We start from the raw sequence: 18,012 nt of genomic DNA on the forward strand, positions 1-18,012 counted from the left end.
GATGACGGAAGACTCACTGGATAAAGTCTTGTGGGCTATAATAATCTGGAAGCTTTGTGATCTGGAATAAGTCTGTCAGGAACTGGAGTGAGGCCATCAGGTTTTTTTCAGATAGCTGCTGAACAGCTGTCAGACAGTAGCTGCCAGTTAACATAAAGAATGTGTCCTACGTTGCCAAAATGTCTAAGTGGTTTTGGCAGTGGAAGGAAGTATGGGCTTGCTTCATAGTCTTTTCACCACAGGAATGGATGATGCACATTATAATCTGTTCTAGCAGAGCATTTGTTTGGGCATCAGAGGAAATGAAAGAATACAGAACAAAAATCCACATCAGTGCCCTGTGGAGAAGAAAGGGCAAGAGTAGGCCTAGGAGGCTTCAACATGCAGTGAAGTTCCACTCTTTAGGAGACTTCTGGAAGTAACTTAATAAATCATGTAATATTTTCTGTTGACAGTTCTGACTTGTTTGAAGCTGTATGCATTGCTGCTTGAGGGTAGCTTCTGCTGGACTCATCAAGGTTAGAGATGGGAGATTCGTCCACTTTTATGTTCCTGTCGGCCCAAGCCTTTTTTTTCTTTGCCTAGACTGTGCCAGTTTGGGGCTAATGCCCTTTCACAGCTGTCGGAGCTGAATGTCATAGTCCTTTACAACCCAATGGATGCTGACCTCTTGCTGATTTAGGTGTCCCCTTTTTGCAAAATCAACCTCCTAGGCGCTCTGCTCCTCTCTTGGCAGGTGCACGTGGTTTGAGATGCAACATGTAGACCACGTAGAAGTTGAGAAGAGAACTGAAATCCTAATCTTTAATTTTCTTCGCTATTCTGCAGTACTATTTAAGCATATGTCCTGTTTGTTTTGGGAGTACCAGACTATTGTCTAGCTTAGCAAATCTCTTATGTGGTACGTATTGGCTGCAATTAAATGTCAATAAGAAAGTTATCTTCTGAAATTGCAGCCAGTCTTGTCACCCTGCCTTGTGACACCCTGACCTACTAGAGCACTTTATTGCCAGGTGTTGGGATGGTTCAGTGATTTGCCTCCAGCTTATTAGGGCAGACTTGAGATCTCCAGGTGCCAAACCTTTCTCTAGAACCTCCAATGTGAGTATCAGCCATGTTCAGTGATTCTTCATTACCAGCTTGTTGTCATCACTCAGTTTGTAGACATCTTGATACAGTCTGTGGACATAAAAATAAACAATAATAAGGAATCCTAGATTGTGTGTAAACCACTCAGTGCTGCCTTATTGCTGCTTGAAGGTACCTCACCTGGAGAGAGAATTGGATGGTAAGTGATTCCCAACTTCAGAAGCTGATAGTGAAGAATTATATGAAAATAGCCAAGTAATTCCTCATCAATTGGAAATCAGCAATTGAGAAAGGATGAATATACTACATAAGCACAGCATTAGTCATGTCCATAGATGTTTAAAATGTAACTTTTCTGCTAGCACTGAGAATCTGCTGAAAGTCAGTCTTTAAAAATAATCCATTGCAATGAAACGCAACAAATAAGTTAGAATTAGTTTCATCTCATGATAATCATGTAGTTGTGTGTAATTCATGACTACTTTGGTTCTGTGAAAGACTTGCACCTCTAGCAAAACAATTCAGTAAAGCTGACAGTTCACATGAAAGAGGGGTTCAATGCACTTTCAAGTAAGTTTATTTGCTGAGCTAAAAATAAGCATATGCAAACATGACAGGGTTCAAGGGAAAACCAGTGAACCAGCTAGCTTTTAAGGGAAAGATCTTACTGCCCGTCTCTTTCCCCAGAAAAGCACCTTTAGCCATCACTGTGTTTTGAAGTGCCATTATAGTTGGGATCTTTTTGTTCTGTACCTGATGTCTAATTAAGAGGTACTAAGAGAAGTTTAAAAATAGATACTCAGGAATAGTTCAGTACTATCAAAGAAGAGTAATTGATTTGGATGCTATCCCTCAAATAAATGCCTTTTTTTGTTGTTGCTGTTGAATTCTCACTCCTTTCTGTAAAATACCTGCTTTGCTTTGCTGAAAACTCCCCACATTTCACATGGAAGGTCCTCTCCCTCACTTAATTCCAGGCTGTGCCTGTAGGCCACGTCTATCTCCTTATAAACTGGCAGTTTGCACCTCATCTGATCTTAAGAAATTCTCCGAATTTGCTGTGCTTTTCTGCGAATGGTGCTATATTGCAAACTTTCACATGGCGCTAGGAGGGACGAAGTAAGAGAGTGCAACTTAAAGTCCTCCTTCACATGTGGGTCAGTCAGGAAACCTCATCGAGGTTCTCATGTGCTTTGGTTACTTCTGAGCAGCAGCCCAGTCTGGGGCTGTATGTGCATTATGCTGTTTAGTGCTGCTGTGTGAGAAAAAGAAACAGTGAAACAAAATAGCAAACTTTTACCACCTTTTACCAAAAACTTACTTTGCATACCAACTTTTCTGAGGCTTCAGCCTTGATTAATCCTTTTTCTGATTATTCACTTGAAAACAAGTAAACTTCAACAATTCACCACGTCCACTTCGGTATATAGAGGGATGAGGTTTGTCTACGTATGGAATGATTACTTCCATGGGCTTTCCTTGAGTTTGGTGACTAGCTGTGTGAGCCTGGCAGCATGAGTGAATTGGTGGCATCATAATGACTTGCTGGGCTGTGATGGAGAGTATCTTAGGTGTCACATGCTGGAGGGAGAGAGGGGAGTGCCCGTCTTCTGCTTGTAGTGAGATCTAGAGAAAATGGGAAGAAACCCACTAGCAAGTTTGAGTGTGTTTACGCTTCTATACCTGCATTTTTAAAAAAGAAAAATTTTTCCAGTCACAGGCAAAGGAATTAACTCTTCCTCATCAGATGAGGCAGTTCACAAAGAGAGGAAGTTTCTACAACACACAGGCATTCCTGCCAGAGGACAGATTTTTGTGTCGGATACATGAACAGGCTGAAATTATATCTAATTAATGACTGTATAAGCTGGCCTTGTGCTAGAAGGCCATATGTTCACTTGTATAGACACGGTGAGGACAGGCAAACAGCATCTGCAGTGATTACAGGATCTGCCTCAGAGCTGCTTACTCACCACCAAGCACTTGATGAAGAAGGCAGTGTTGGTGCCAGCCACCTGAAGTAGCACCAACACTCACTGATACGTGAACAGATATAGCAATATGTGAATATACATGGCCCATTACTGCCCACAGCATTTTGTCACTATGAGAGGGGGTCCTCAGCCTGTTGACAGGTTGGAGGCATCTCATCTGTAAAAGGGCTGGATTGCTGTATGAGTGCTTGGATACTCAGAGCAGCCTGTGTATGCAGCACTAGCGTGGCAGACAGTGTACAAGCAGGGTTTTCTCTTTAAAGAGAGAAAGGAAGCAGGTGTGAGTGAAAAGGACCTCACCTATGTGGAGTTACAGCTTGGAGCTTTTCTCCAGCCCATGTTAGCAAAGTGTCTTTCATCATCAGGTCCACAAACCCTGAAGATGTGTGCCCAGAGCTAGCAGGAATGTGTATGTGTGTGTACCTCTTTTAAGGAGGGAAGGGAAGGTGTGTTTTAAAGGTGGGCAAAGAGTAGCTCAGTATGAAATCCCTTCTGGAAATCTGTCTCAGCCTTTGAAAAAGTACTGAGAGTGCTTTTTGGTTGTTTTTGTTTTCTGCTTGAGGACTTTGATATCAACAGTAGTTCAGGGAGCAGCTGGGAGACTTTGGGAAGGACCAAAACAAAGAAAATAGTTTTGCTGTGATCCATTTCAGAAAAATGAATGGTGATGATTTACGCATGGTTTCAGTGGGGAGATGAGGCCTTGGATTGCTTAGGCAGAGTCTGGAAAACTTTTTTTGAGCTAGAGGGAAGAAGGCATGTCTCCATCCTTGAGGTGTTTCGTATTTGTCCTCTGGAATGAAGGATAGGTCAAATGGGCTAATTTCGGAAAACTACAAGTCCCGGTGTTTTTGCTCCCCTGGCATTTTTGCTATTTCACATAGTTCTGTCTTTCTAATACCATTTTTGCTCTGACTCTTACTCTGCTACAGTCAAAATTCTGGGTGGATGGCTTCCAGCACTCTTCTACACATGAGGAAGAAAAGTTAGCCAAGGAAGGAGGCAGAGAAGGGGCATTGTTCAGCTTTGTGGTCACGTGTATCCTCACTGTCTCCAAACAGGAACACTTAAATCGTTGAAAAGTGGGGTTTTACATTAAAAGATGGGAAAGTTTGTAGTAACTTGCAGTGATCTGGAACCACTTTTACATCCACCTGAACTCCATCAATGGGCAAGTGGGATTTTCTGATCAATTGCAGAAGAAATTGGAGAGGTTTTGGTTGTCTCAGTATCTCTGTGGGTTTAGCCCTTAATTATCCTTTTGTGTCATTCTGCTGAAGCGTGTTAATCACTCCAGAGTACTTTAGCTTCTTTCAATATATTGAATTCCACTCGGATGCTTTTAAAAGTGTTTGCACAGCATATGCCTTTCTTAGGAGTATGGGAAATATCCACAGTCTGAAACAAAAGTGCAGTGTTCCAAACTTGACATCCATATTGTTATCCCATAAATTAGTACGTTCAGTGCTGTTACGTAAGTTTATCTCATGTCAGAATAATAAAAGCTGAGTATGCTAAAAGGCTGATAAGCCTGCCCTGAAGAATTAGGCAGTTCAAATACTTCTGCCTTAAAATAACACCCGTTGTTTTACCAACTGGTGCTGGTAGGATAGTATGTCTTGAAAACTGGTATGAAGTGTATAAAAAAGAAAAAGAAAAAAAAGGGGGGGGGGGGGAGTAGGGTTGTTTTGTTCAGGCAGTTCAGGTCTGAGCCTCGGCAGCCTTGAATTTAGTATTGTCACTGAGACACTCTCATACAAAAAAGCCTACAAGAAAGCACAGCTGTTCTGTAGTTCTGGATATTAAAAATGGACAAAGTGACTTTTCTGTAATACTGCCACAGCCTCAAGAACCGAATGCAAAAAACCAAGTATTCTTTCTGTTGGCAGGTGGGAAGGTCAATCTCTTAAAATGCAAAATAAGAAATAATAAAATAGATGGTTGTGGAGATTATGAGTGTAGCCTGCAACAAAGGCGAAGGGACAAGCACCCCACAGCTGCCAGCAAAAATCACTTCTTGGCAGTGTGTGTGCATAAACTAACAGCACACTTCCAGCAGCCCTTAAATAAATGGCAGCGGGGAGAGGGGAAGTTCATCCCTGATACCACAGTTCTGCACAATGATCCCCTTTCTGGGTACCGGGGTCACAGCTGCTGTCTGGAGATTATGTACAGAAGCACTCTTCTTCTTGGGGGGAGTGAGGTTTCCTGGAGGATTAAGTACAGGCTGAAAGCAGGAGGGGGGTTATTCAGGAGGGAGACAAAGAAAGCGAGCCCACGGTTTGACAGGCAACAGGGGAGGAAGACCATGAGTGAGAAAGCAACTGCCGGTAGTTGCTGCTTGGATGGGAAGTCTCCAGTTTGGGTTTCTGAAGTAGTCTAGTGGTGGGGTGAAACCCGCTGTGGGTTTGGCACGTCCTGTCCTCCTGCAGGACTTGAAGGGCTGCTTTCCTACTCGTGTGGGAGGTGGATGCAGTCTAACAGAGCTCTGCCACCTCCTGCATCTGAACTGAAGTAATTTCTTTGCTCACCATCTCAAGTACTCTTTAGTCATTCAGAAATAGTGATCAATGTGGTGATCTGAATTCCCATGTACACTCCCCGTCTGCTCAGAAAGCGATGCTTTTTGCGTTTTCCTCTGTCACCGTACCTTCTGAGCCTGCTGCTTACCCTGCTTCCCTCTTCCTTCTCAGCTTCATTTTTCTTTTTTTCCCCTCTCTCTTCTCTCTCTTACCCTGCTGTTTCACCTCATGGGTGCACACATTTCCAGGAAAGTACCCAGAAACATACTTCTACCCACGTATCATGTGCCAGCACCTCTTGTTTTGTGTAGGAAGGTCTTCTATATTTGAAACCAGGGCCATCTGCCTCGTTCCTAAAGAAACCCCATAATGTTTCTTGCGGTTTCCCGCAAGGGCAATGGCCACAGTTCTTCTGTATAACTTCAAAAGGAAAATGCAACCTAACCTGTAATAATATTTGAAACTTCTCTCCTGTTTATCAATTACTTCTAAAGTTGAGTCTCATTTCACTTACTGGATCAAATTTCCCACAGATCCCATATGCTGGCTACTTCTTTTTAGTGGCTGCAGAATCCACTAGTGCTTTTTATGATCTGAAACAAATGAGTACTGCACATAATGTAGGAAAGGGGAGGTGGAGGCAGAGGAGGCTGACAATGCATGCATTCAGATGATGTGAAAATGCAAGTGGGAAAAATATGACTGTGTCAGTAGAGCTTGTCAGAGGGGGGTTTAGGCATATCATATATTAGCAGATCATAGCTATTTTGAAGTCAAAAGAATGAAACTTTAAAGGAGCGGAATTCCAGAAGGACACTAATGAGTAAGTATTGGGTACCAGTGTTTAATTGTAATGTCATAGTTGCTAGTTATTGTTCCTGCTGCATTTCCTAACTGCAGTATGAGTTTTAACCATCTCACTATTAAAACTGCATTTCCTTTTGCATCTGACTCTGTAAAATCCTTTCTAAAAAGGAGCATTGTTGAATAAATTGGTAAGATAAAATACTGCTGGTGCAGGTGAAAATAGTTCATGCTTCTGATGTTGCACTTCAGCACAAACATAAATAGTAAATGATACGAAAGCCATTGAGATGAGAAGCTTGCTAGAAGATAGATATGTAACCTGTGCTGCTCACTTCAGTCTCTGGTTGACAGCTTTCCTTAGAGCAAAATGCTGAAGAGCCCTCCCTTGCCAAGGAGGAACTGAAGCAACTTTGATACTTTTTGAGTCGCAAGTCCTTAATGCAAAGAGTACTGATGAGGCCCACATCTGATGAATTGGATTAGAATCTAATTAGCATGAAGAATTTAGGAGACTCTTACAAAGTTTCAAAAATAATACATGAAAGAAAGAAATAGCTTAGCTAAAAATTCAGAGGAGTATTACAGAAATGTTCCTTAGGGATAACTTGAAAGTAGCTTTCCTGCTCCTGAAAAATGTAGTACAGATGAATGGTAACCTATTTCATTTCTTAACGTTTTCTGTTCAGATAATTTGGTATGTTTAAAGATATCTGTTGTATCTAATTGACCCCTGTAGTTTAGAGTCCATCTGGAAATCTAGGCGCATACTGTGGAAGATCAATAAAGTGATTTTAGTGTTTGCAAAAGCAAATTTTCTGGCCTAGTTTTTTATGCATTAAAGAAGGATAATACACCTGTCCTACATTTGTGAAGTATCTCAGCAAACACAAAAAGACAGTCTATTCGGTTATGTACTTTGTTTTCCAACACTGTGTTGTAATAGCATGTTTCCAAGAAAAAACATACTTTCCCCTCTAATTTCATTCACTTACATGCACATCAGCTATTCTGTATAGTGAAGAAAGGCTACATGCAGGCTGAAATGTGGTCCACAGGAGAGGTGGAGGCAGAAACTCCTCCTAAAATGCTTACTGTAGAGAAATAGAGATTCTTTACCCATATCGCTAAATTTAGGGTTTGCACCAGCATTGTGAAGCAAAAGCTTTTTGAAAAGAAAATGACAAGTTGTGTAGTAGAAATTACAAATATTTAAAGATGGAAATAGCTGGGTTTATGTCTTCCCTCTCTGTTGCAGTTCTGAATATCTATTTGCTCAGCTTTAGGTGTGAAATTTCTTTTTTCCGTGGGATTGCACAGGGCTTATTTGCACAGTGTATTCATAACAGTGCTTCAACTTGTAGGGGTGGAAAGTGGGACCCTCTCTGTGTTGTTAGTATTTTGTGTCCTGGGTAAAAAAATCTCCAACAGTAGTTATCAGGATGGACCAACATGTCTAATACTACATCAGATCATAGAATCATAGAATGATTTGGGTTGGAAAGGACCTTTAACACCATCTAGTCCCAACCCCTCTGCCATGGACAGGGACACCTTCTACTAGACCAGGCTGCTCAAAGCCCCATCCAGCCTGACCTTGAGCACTTCCAGGGATGGGGCATCTACAACTTCTCTGGGCAACCATTTCCACTGCCTGACCACCCTCACAGTAAAGAATTTCTTCCTAATAACCGATCTAAATCTACCCTCTTTTATTTTAAAGCCATTCCCCCTTGTCCTGTCACTACATGCCCTTGTAAAGATGATTAAAAATTGTGGGAGAACTACATTTGACTTCTGTAGGGTATCTTATATGTTTGATTGCTACTTTGTGGATTAATTGGGATTTATTTTGTATGAAGCTCTGAACCCTTTGTCTTTGAAATATTTGGAAGAGAGAGGAAATTTTGTCAACATCCGTGGTGATTTTATATTGCAGGTATAGCATAGATACAAAGGACGGAGGAGTATGGCTTTTGGGGAGAGAAGGGTTTGTATGTTTTCAAGCATGCAGGCATTTAGGTGTTTCTGGAGTTGTTGCACTTCAGAGGTACATCTATATGAGGAAGCCTCTCTGTAGCAGGACACAGGATATTCATCCCCAGTTTGGGATCAGCTCATGCAGCGTGCCTGGGACCATCGAGGATCTCTGTGGGAGACCTCAGTGCTGTGAATGATGGGCTCCATCCAGGCACCGTGTTCCAACTAGGGTATGGAGCAGGATGAAATGGGGGGAAGCATTTACTTCTCCTCTCACCCTGCTCTGTGCCTACTTGCATTGCTGTCCCGATCTTGGTCATGGTGTGCCCGGCAGCCCAGGTCCAATATTTGGTATTCCCAGCTCTCCCCAACCTTGACTTGAAAGGAGTCTCCTACTTTACAGGACCCTGTTCCTCTGTCCCAGGGCAGCCTTGAGAGCCCAGGATGCTTTTTTTCTTTAACATCTGTGTGTATGTCTAAATTAGTGCTGGGGCTCTTGCATTTAGAGCAGAAGTGTTAGACTAGCAGGTTTCTACCATATTCTGAGAAGACCAAAAGTCTCTGCCTTGATACCTTCAGCCAGATTCCCCAAGTCATGGCACTGTTTAGAAAGTAGTAAAAATAGTAATGATCCAGGAAGCTGATTTTGCTAGACTGAGTTAAAAGTACAGGAAAGGAGACACGAGGGACTTGTCCCACTTCATAGTAAATCAATTTCTGCTTGAGTGCCAGTAGTTTGGGGGTTTGTTTTTTCAATTAATACAGAAGGCCAGAAACTATTTCTGCCTGTGGGAGCAGGCATAGTATGTCCTGAACAATTTGTGTGGCTTTCTCTTCTTACTGAAAGCTGAGGCATGAAGATACTTCTGTGTTGTTCACTTGCACAGAAGAAAATAACAGTAGGTGGGATACTGGAAAGGTTAACAGCACTTACTCAGTGTGGAGGTGAGAAGGTAGTTTTGTTTCAGCAAGATAGTGACTCATCATGCCGAAAGGAATGGAATGAGGATTGTTTATTTTAGCTTAGATATTGTACATACCTGCTGAGGTCTAAGAAAAAGCAAGTGAACCTTTGGTGGGAATGCTGTCAGGGTCAGTACCCTCTAGTGATCTGAGTTGTTAGAGCCCGACATCACTTGAGTATACAGAGCGGTCTTTCTGGGGCTTTTTGAAAGGAAGAGTGGTGCCATTGTTGGTAGGGTGCTGCCCTGTGCCAGAACACCACAGCGGATGGCAGCATGTGCTCTGTATTCATCGTTGGTCTGAATCCTGTGAATCTGAAGAAAAACTTGAATTTGAGATTATTTCCTGGATTGGTAAAGTACTGTGGTCACATCCCTTCTGGGGTGTTGGCAACATGAAAGGCGCTGCTTTACCCTGCTCTGACTTCATTCACTTCCTTTCCTCACGCCCCAGCCATCCTGAAGAGAAATTCCGCAGGTGAGATGTAGTATCTCCTAATCAGTGGAGGGCTTCTTTTCTTCGTCTGAATTTGAAGTTATGAGACTATCTTACCTGAAGTTTCTATTAATAGATCCCATCCCCAAGAAGCCTAAAATCTCATTGCTGAGTTTACTGGGTGTTTTTAGTGGACATCAAAGCCTCTCTGTCACTCCCCCTCCTAAGTTAGATAGGGGAGAGAAGATACAATTAAAAGCTCGGGGGTTGAGATAAGGACAGGAAGATCACTCAGCAGTTACTGTCACAGGCAAAACAGACTCGACTTGGGGGAAAACGATAATTTATTACCAGTCACATCACAGTAGGATAATGAGAAATAAACCCAAATCTTAGCAACACCTGCTCCCCACCCCCGGCCCATCCCTTACTTGTTTCCGGGCTTAATTTTACATCTGAATTTGCTACCTCCTCCTGCCCAGCTGTGCAAGGGAACGGGGAATGGCGGTTGCGGTCAGTTCATCACATGCTGTCTCTGTCACTCCCTCCTTCTCAGGGGAGGGCTGCTTACACTGCCCCTGCTCTGGCCTGGGGTCCCTCCCATGGGAGACAGTCCTCCACAAACTGCTCCAACGTGAGTCCTTCCCACGGGCTGCAGTTCTTCACAAACTGCTCCAGTGTGTGTCCCTTCCATGGGGTGCAGCCCCTCAGGAGCAGGCTGCTCCAGTGTGGGTCCCCCATGGGGTCACAAGTCCTGCCAGCAAACCTGCCCCAGCCTGTGCTCCTCTCTCCATGGGGCCGCAGGTCCTGCCAGGAGCCTGCTGCAGTGCGGGCTTCCCATGGGGTCCCAGCATCCTTTGGGCATTCCCCTGCTCCAGCGTGGAGTCCTCCATGGGCTGTGGGTGGGTATCTGCTCCACCATGGACCTCCATGGGCTGCAGGGGCACAGCCTGACTCACTAGGGTATGCCACGGGCTGCAGGGGAATCTCTGCTCCAGCGCCTGGAGCCCCTCCTGCCGCCTTCTGCACTGACCTGGGTGTCTGCAGAGTTGTTGCTCTCACATAGACTAACTCTCCTCTCTGGCTGGAGTTGCTGTTGTGTGCAGTTTTTCCCCTTCTTAAATACACGATCTCAGAGGCGCTACCACTGTCGCTGATGGGCTCGGCCTTGGTCAGTGGCAGGTCTGTCATGGAGCCAGCTGGCATTGGATCTGTTGGATGTGGGGGAAGGTTCTAGCAGCTTTTGACAGAAGCCACCCCTGTAGCCCACCCTGATACCAAAACTTTGCCACACAAACCCAATACATTACCTTTTTGTGACTTAGAACTGCAGCGGTTCAAGTACATCCATTTGTAGTTTGAGCTGACATCTGTTTTATTTCACTTTCTGTGCCGAGCTGTCATGGCAGTTGATTGAACAATGCTTTCAAAGGACTCAGAAAGAATGCTTACAAAGTGAAGTTCTGCTCGTCCTAGTATGAGTGAGAAAACCGATCTCCATTTTGGTCTTTAATTCCTCAGTCTCCTGCCTAGACTGCTTTAGTACTGTCATCCATCTGTTAATGACCGAATGAAGGCCTCTGAAATGACGTCCTTCCTTCTTCAGCTTTGACATGAGACCTGTCTGTGGTAACGTGTGGAGGTCTTGTCCACTATTTTGGTACCAAGTTGTGAAGTGCCTCAGAGCACGGGAAAACGCGTGTCCAGCCTTTAAAGGCAGTTTACAGGTGGTGGTAGAGAAATACTGCCAGATACCGCATAGTACTCTCCAGCCAGATTTCATTAGCTCACGTGGTCAGAAAGTCACCATCCAGTCACGTGTGGTCCCAAGTACAGCAAAGACGTTGTTAAAGTGAATGTGTGGCCATTGGAGACTACGGAAAAGTTTTCCTGGGGGGAATGTTGGCTTGTTACTGGCAGAGCTGTTGCATCAGAGGAGAGTGTGAGTCATTAGCAGATGAACCCTCGGGCTGTAGGGGCTTGATGCTGCAAAGGACATTTTGGTGAGAAGGATCTGAGAACATCTGCCACAGAGAGGAATGTGTCTATGGTTAGACCTCAGTCACTGCTGTGCAATTGCCATATGGACACCATACCACAGTGTTACCAGGAGCTCTTCAGTTCTGGTGGAAATCAGTAAGCGGAATGCCTCTCCTGCCAGGATACCACTGGGCTGGCACTGTACGGGAGGGAGCATGGTGCTGCGTGGGCTGCTTGGCACGTGGCAGGGTAAAACGGAGGGCAAAGTGCTCATGCACAGCAGAGGCTGTTAGAGTATGTTGAGCATTGCTGCTAAAAAAATCAAGGAGTGGAGATGGATCCTGCTCCTCAGGAAAATGTTCTGAAACTGAACAGCAGAGTCTGAACAAAGCAGACATTTATCCTACAAGACTCCTTCGGCAGGCTGCATCCCAGGCTTTTTTTCTGAGCAGTTTTTATATCCACCTTACTTGCAGGCAGCCTGCCTGGGATCTCATTGGCATTCTGCTTTTCTGCTGTAGTCTTACATTGTTAAGGAGCGTGATTTTTGTTCTTAGCTGTGCCGCATATAGAAGATTACATAAATACCTTGGAAATCTTCGAAGGGGGAAGAAAAAGGAGGAAAAAAAAACCCCACAAAACCAACAAAACCCTTCCACTGAGAAACATTTTGACCGTGTAATCTTATGTCTTCCTCTCAGAGAAAATTCTCTTTAACATAGGAGGAGTCAGACATGCCTCTTTACCAAGAAAGCCACAAACTGGCTTCCTAATGGTCCAGCTGTGCTAATGAGCAATTACAGACCAACACACTGAGCTGAGGTAGATTTGTTCTCCTATCAGTTGGTGCCCAAAGATGTTTTGATAGGGGAGTGTTTTTTCCTCCTTTCTGTATTGAGCTTGTGTTATTTTCATCTTCTTCCTCCTGCCCTCCTCTCCCTGGTAAATAGCTTTCTAATTTGAAGCCATTTCAAAAAGGTTGTACTTCTGAGATTCACCTCTCAAATTAAACCAGAGGATAATCCCAGGTGGGGGGGAGCTGGTTTGTTTCTCCTGGCAGCACAGTGGTTTTAGTTTCTCATTCAAAACTGGTATTTTCAGCAGTGTGCCCCTGGTACAGGGAGAAAATCAAGCTGTGGGTACAGGACCCTTTGTATTGGGTTACTGTGAATGTATTTGAGTTCCACAGTCCTTGATCACAGGGTCCATGCAAGTCCTGGGGACAGCCAGGCAAGGTCTCTGGGGTGGTGGACCCCAAGCCTGCGGTTCAGTGGTAACGCTGCATGGACACCATGTTGCTCTTTGCCACATCAAAAGAGCGGCCTTTTTTTTTTCTTTTAAAGTCTGAAATATACTGAATAATATAATTTACTAAAAAGATTTTCTCAGTCGTGTTTCCCTCTTTTCAGAAAGAGTGAAAATTTGTTAAATATGCTTGCAGCTCAGGAGGGAGAAAGGGAGAATAAAACTTCAGACAGCGCTGCTAAAAACAGCCCGGGCTGCTTTTGTTTGGACTTTGAAAATGCAGCAGCTTAATGCCTCCATTGTACACAGGGGGAAATATGCTAATTCGAAGCACATTTCCCATCAGAAGCCCTTTCAGTCCTGTCATCATTGAGATATGAAGGATGATAAAAGCGGGGAGAAGGGGGAGGCCCGTATTTGGGAGTGTGGCTGCTGGTTATTGTGTGCGGGGAGCGGGGCTGAATAGGGCTGACAAGCCCGGTCACCCGTGAAGCCCCGTGGCCCTGGGGCCGCGTGGGTTCCCATGGGTGCTGGCTGCCCCTGGCCCCACCAGGACCCCCCACCACCGCCACCAGGGCAGGGGTTCTTGGGGCCGCTCCCCATGTCAGCCACCCCACTGCCAGCCAGGACAGGAGCGGAGGGGCTGCCGTCACCCACCCTGCAGCCCTATAACCCAGTATTTCTTTCTGGGTAACGCAGGCAGCTACTTTCAGTTCACTTTAAGCGCAGTGTATGCTGAAATAACTGATTGTTCCTGACAAGGCCTCCATCGCTTTCTCTCCAAGTTGCTGATGTTCGCAGGGCAGTGGTGCGCACAGGCTGCACAGTGATGAGCACCCTCAGTTAAAGAGGCATCTTCAACTCAGGAAGTGGGTGCTGCTGCAGTTGGGGTGGGTTTTTTCTTCACAGTTACGAAATGGAAGGGAATCTGTTAAATGTTACTGCTCATTTATATGATTATGTTTTAGGTTGAAATAAATACATCCATCACTGTTTGGTATGTATTAAAAAATTGTAAGTGCTACTCTTGAAATACTGCATGATATCTATAAAACCCTAGGATATGGGGTTTATCTGCTCTTTCTTAAAGTTGTGAAAAGATCTTTAAATGATAGATTTTGTCTCAGGAGTCTGACCCTGTTGGTCCGGAGCTGTGTAGATGCTCAGTTTGCCCGGGAGGACTACATTTTCTATTTTCTAACAGGTGCTAGTGTTGTTTTATTGTAGCAAATTTAGGATTAAATGAACTCGAGGCTCTGATAATGTTGCTATGATATTTTCTTGGAAACAGTTTGAAATGGCAGTGAGAATTCAGTTGTAGTTGTTTGTTTGGCTCTATAAACCTGCAGTGTACTAATGGCAAATTAAACTAAGAAAATGGGCCTTTGATTGCATTTGCAGCCTGGTGATGTTCTGTCTGCAATAGAAGTATGTGCTACACTCAAACAGGCAATTAGTTTGAATATTTCTGAGGACCATAGCTGGAATTAAGTGCTTAGAAATACTTCTAAAGCTGTGGTTGTTCTTCACTTTCTTTCCTGTACTAATAAACTTGTGAACAGGCAAATTGGGCTGGTTGATTTTGGCTGGGCATGAGAAGCTGTGATCTTTTTCTGCAACCTGTGGGCAAGCCTCTGCTCTGCAATGAGAGGAGCTCTGTCCTGTGTTGAGTGAGCAACATGCCTTCGGTCATCTCCAAGATGGTGAGTGCACACTTGACGTAGTACAGTTTTTTGATGCACAGACACATTTCCCCTACAGACCAAAGAAAGAAACTTAGCCAGAGGTTTAGATGTTGTTTCTACCTTGTGCTAGTCTCCATTGTTTTAATTTTTTTCCCCTCAATATATCTATCTCTTCTCCCTTTCCCTGGTTCCTTAGCTCCTTTATTTTCCTCTCCAAGTGGTACAGAATGGTGGAGCAGATGATGGTACTTCAGGAATCAGTAGTGGCGATAGATGCAGGAGATGTGTGTAGTACTACTAAGAGCAAAAATGCCTGGTGCCATTTTGAGTAACAAATGCAAGGGTCTCCAGAGCAAACACATAATAATAATAATACTTGGTGTTTGCACTTGGGAAGCTCTGAGCACAAGAGAGATGATTGCAAATTGCTGAAACCCAGAGAGCAAAAATAAAATTCGATGGGAATGATATAAGGAACAGATGAAGAAAAGTAGATGCTAAATGAATTTCTCTCTGACTTGTGACAAAGTTCAGAAATTATATCTTTCAGCCATTTAAAACAATTGAATGTCATGTTTGGAAAGAGAGAACTGGGGATGTAACTAGGCATTGTCAGGGTGGGATTGCTCAAAAGAGAGTCTGGGTGGTTTTCAGGCATCGGGACTGAAATGGCCTCATTTCAGAGGCTGGGATCCTGCTCCTGAAGAAGCTGCTGGTTCTGCATGCATTGACTGCAGTGGGGCCCTGGCCGTTGCGCAAGCCCTGCTTTATGCCAAGCCTCAAAATCTGCCAGGCTGCAGAATTCCTCTTCCCGCAAAACAACTGAAAGGCTCCAGACTACAGACGCTGAAAATTTTAGGCAAGACGGTGTGTTGGAAATGTATACTGTAGGGAATAATCCTGCCCTGGCAAGGGGTTTTACTTGACAGCCTATGTGGGAATCCAGGCTGAAAACTGCTACTTTGTCCTTAACTCACCCTATAGTGCTTTTGTCTCAGAGCTCGCTTTGTATGCAGGATCACCCACTGCCGAGGTTCAGCAAAAATCGAGGCGTGACATGATCCAGACGGAGCTCCAACCGTGCTCGTTGTTGGCAGGTTAAGTCATTCCCTGTTTATAAGGTAGAGGGTGTTTTTCGGTTGTGGTTTTTTTTTTTGTTTTTGTTTTTTGTTTTTTTTTTTCTTTTTTCAATTGTGCCGTACTCCCCAAGTGCATACTTAACTTTTTATGGGCACAAGTGAAAGACCTGTTAAACACTTCAGTGGCCGTTGTTTGTTGTCCACCGGCGGCATTCTCAAAAGCCTTGTAAAGCACAAAAAGAACTGCTACTTTATACACGACTGGGATCCCAATTGATGCAGCTAGAAAGAGGGGACTGGAAAAGCTAGGCCAGTCGAAGTTGCCTGGCACATATTTAGTTGATGAGTTAATTGGACACACTCAAAGTGGAACTTGTTAATGCCCTGCCCCTTTCCTAATGAGGATATCTGCTCTTGAGAAGAATACAGTGATTAATTGGGGACCCTTTCGTTAGTGTCTTAACTGAAGATTTTATGACTAGTGGCTTGTGTGTGAACAGAAACTATATTTGCAATTCAACAAGCAGTCCAGGGCTGCACTACAGAACCAGTCCAGGATCTTTCCCAAAATATAGTTTAATTACACTGGAATGGAGATTTTCAGTATCAGGGAAACAGCTACAGAAATGGTGACTTACAAGGTGCTGAAACTTTAAATAATTAATTTCGGTACCTTGTACTAATCATTACTTTGACGCTTGCTTTTATGTCAACATTTTGACTGCCTCATTAGATGGGCTTTTCAAAATGTTGACACACAACTGCCCGGTAGTCCATGAGCGGGTCTTGTAGTGGTGTGTGGCTGAACCTAGCATTGATGGGGCCAGCTTTTCAACCTGGGATACTGAGGTGAGCAGATAATGGTGTATAAGAAATGGTGCTCTTGCTGTGTGGTTTAGCTGTGCCGCAAACTCCAGTCTGATGCTGGGTACCTTGGTTCTTAGCCCTGAAATCTTGAGCTGAAGGAGGCTGTAGCACTGGGATGATGCTTAGTTGTTTGTTTGCTATCAAACTTAATAGCTGTTGTATGACTATATAAATCACTTTGTATTCCTCATTGTGTTCCAGTAGTGCTAAAAAGGTTTTCTGCTCAATAAAAAATGTGTATGTAATCATATACATATGTTTTCTTCATGTGCATGTGTATACACACACACGTTTTCTGCATACACACACATCTGTATCTATGATTTATGCATGGAATCCCTCATTAAATTCAAGGGGAGTCTTCGTCCCTGTCTCTCCCCATGCCCTTCCAGTGTGGAGTGTGTTTTTTATGAGCGCCCCTAGTTTCTTTCTGGGGAGCTGTAGGGTTTTGTACTTCTTTATATTTCCCTGCTTTTTTCCACGCTTTGTGAAAAGACTGGACCGAGGCCAAGACTGAAGAACAAAACGAGCACTGAATAGATGAGAGATTGTATGTGGGATGCTGAAGTCTATGTGGAGAGTAGGAGGGCAATTTTGAAAATCAGAACTGGATGTAAAGTTAACGCAGGATTGCCTGATTAAATCTGACTTTGTGGAGCAGAAGAATAAGTTTGTGTCAAGTTTGAACTCCGAAGTTTAGATTTATTTTTAGATAGAGAAAAAAATTCAACAGTTACCCTCCTAATACCAATCCTGTCTCAAACTCTCACATATTTGAGATTAAGCAGCTGTATTTGCAGGAGTGTAGTATAATGATACCTTTGCTGCCTTCTAAAACTCTGGCAGAAATAGCTCTTCTACAAGTACAAGAGGCACATAACTGCTAGCAAGTGCGACATAAATATCTAGGATGTTACTTCAGTATGTCCAGGTATTTAGGAACTCTTGTTATTCATCTGAGGCGGCAGTAGGCTTTGGCAACACTATTGGAGAAGAGAGTTCATAGCAAAAGCTAAGTAGGTTGGATTGTCTTCCAGGTGCAGAATTAAGGGAATAAAGAGAAAAGACCTGAAGATACCCTTTTGCTGCTGCACTGCAGCATTCTTGCTGCTACCAAATGCGTGACTCAAGGCAGAGGCATGACAGCTGAGAATCTCCTCTCTGTTGTGAAGGTGACAGAAAGTGCAAAAAAAAAAAAGGTGGTTATGTGTGCCAAAATCAAGAACCTAGCCCATAAAATGATGGAGGAGTGTTTGAAGCACTGTTGAAGGGCTTCATATATTAGTCATGTGAGTTTGTTGCCACTGCTGAACAGAAAATGTATATAAGATTGGGTAACTCAAAGCCTTGTTTTGCTGTCTAATTTTAA

The 18,012-nt window shown here is 43.7% G+C and overlaps 1 protein-coding gene across 2 annotated transcripts in view; it reads left to right on the top strand.

The window, feature by feature from the left end:
• GPM6B (glycoprotein M6B) overlaps positions 1-18,012 on the top strand; it is a 111,851-nt gene that overhangs the window by 55,082 nt on the left and 38,757 nt on the right. The window contains exon 1 of one of the 2 annotated variants that reach the window (XM_037377430.1): positions 6,409-6,428. The exons of the other annotated variant lie outside the window; for it this stretch is intronic. Coding sequence (XP_037233327.1) covers positions 6,425-6,428 — 4 coding nt within the window. The 5' untranslated portion in view covers positions 6,409-6,424. Of the gene's footprint in view, positions 1-6,408; positions 6,429-18,012 lie in introns of those variants that run through there. 2 annotated transcript variants of the gene reach the window in all.

The sequence above is a fragment of the Falco rusticolus genome, chromosome 2 (assembly GCF_015220075.1).
Source record: "Falco rusticolus isolate bFalRus1 chromosome 2, bFalRus1.pri, whole genome shotgun sequence".
Classification (NCBI taxonomy): Eukaryota; Metazoa; Chordata; class Aves; order Falconiformes; family Falconidae; genus Falco; species Falco rusticolus.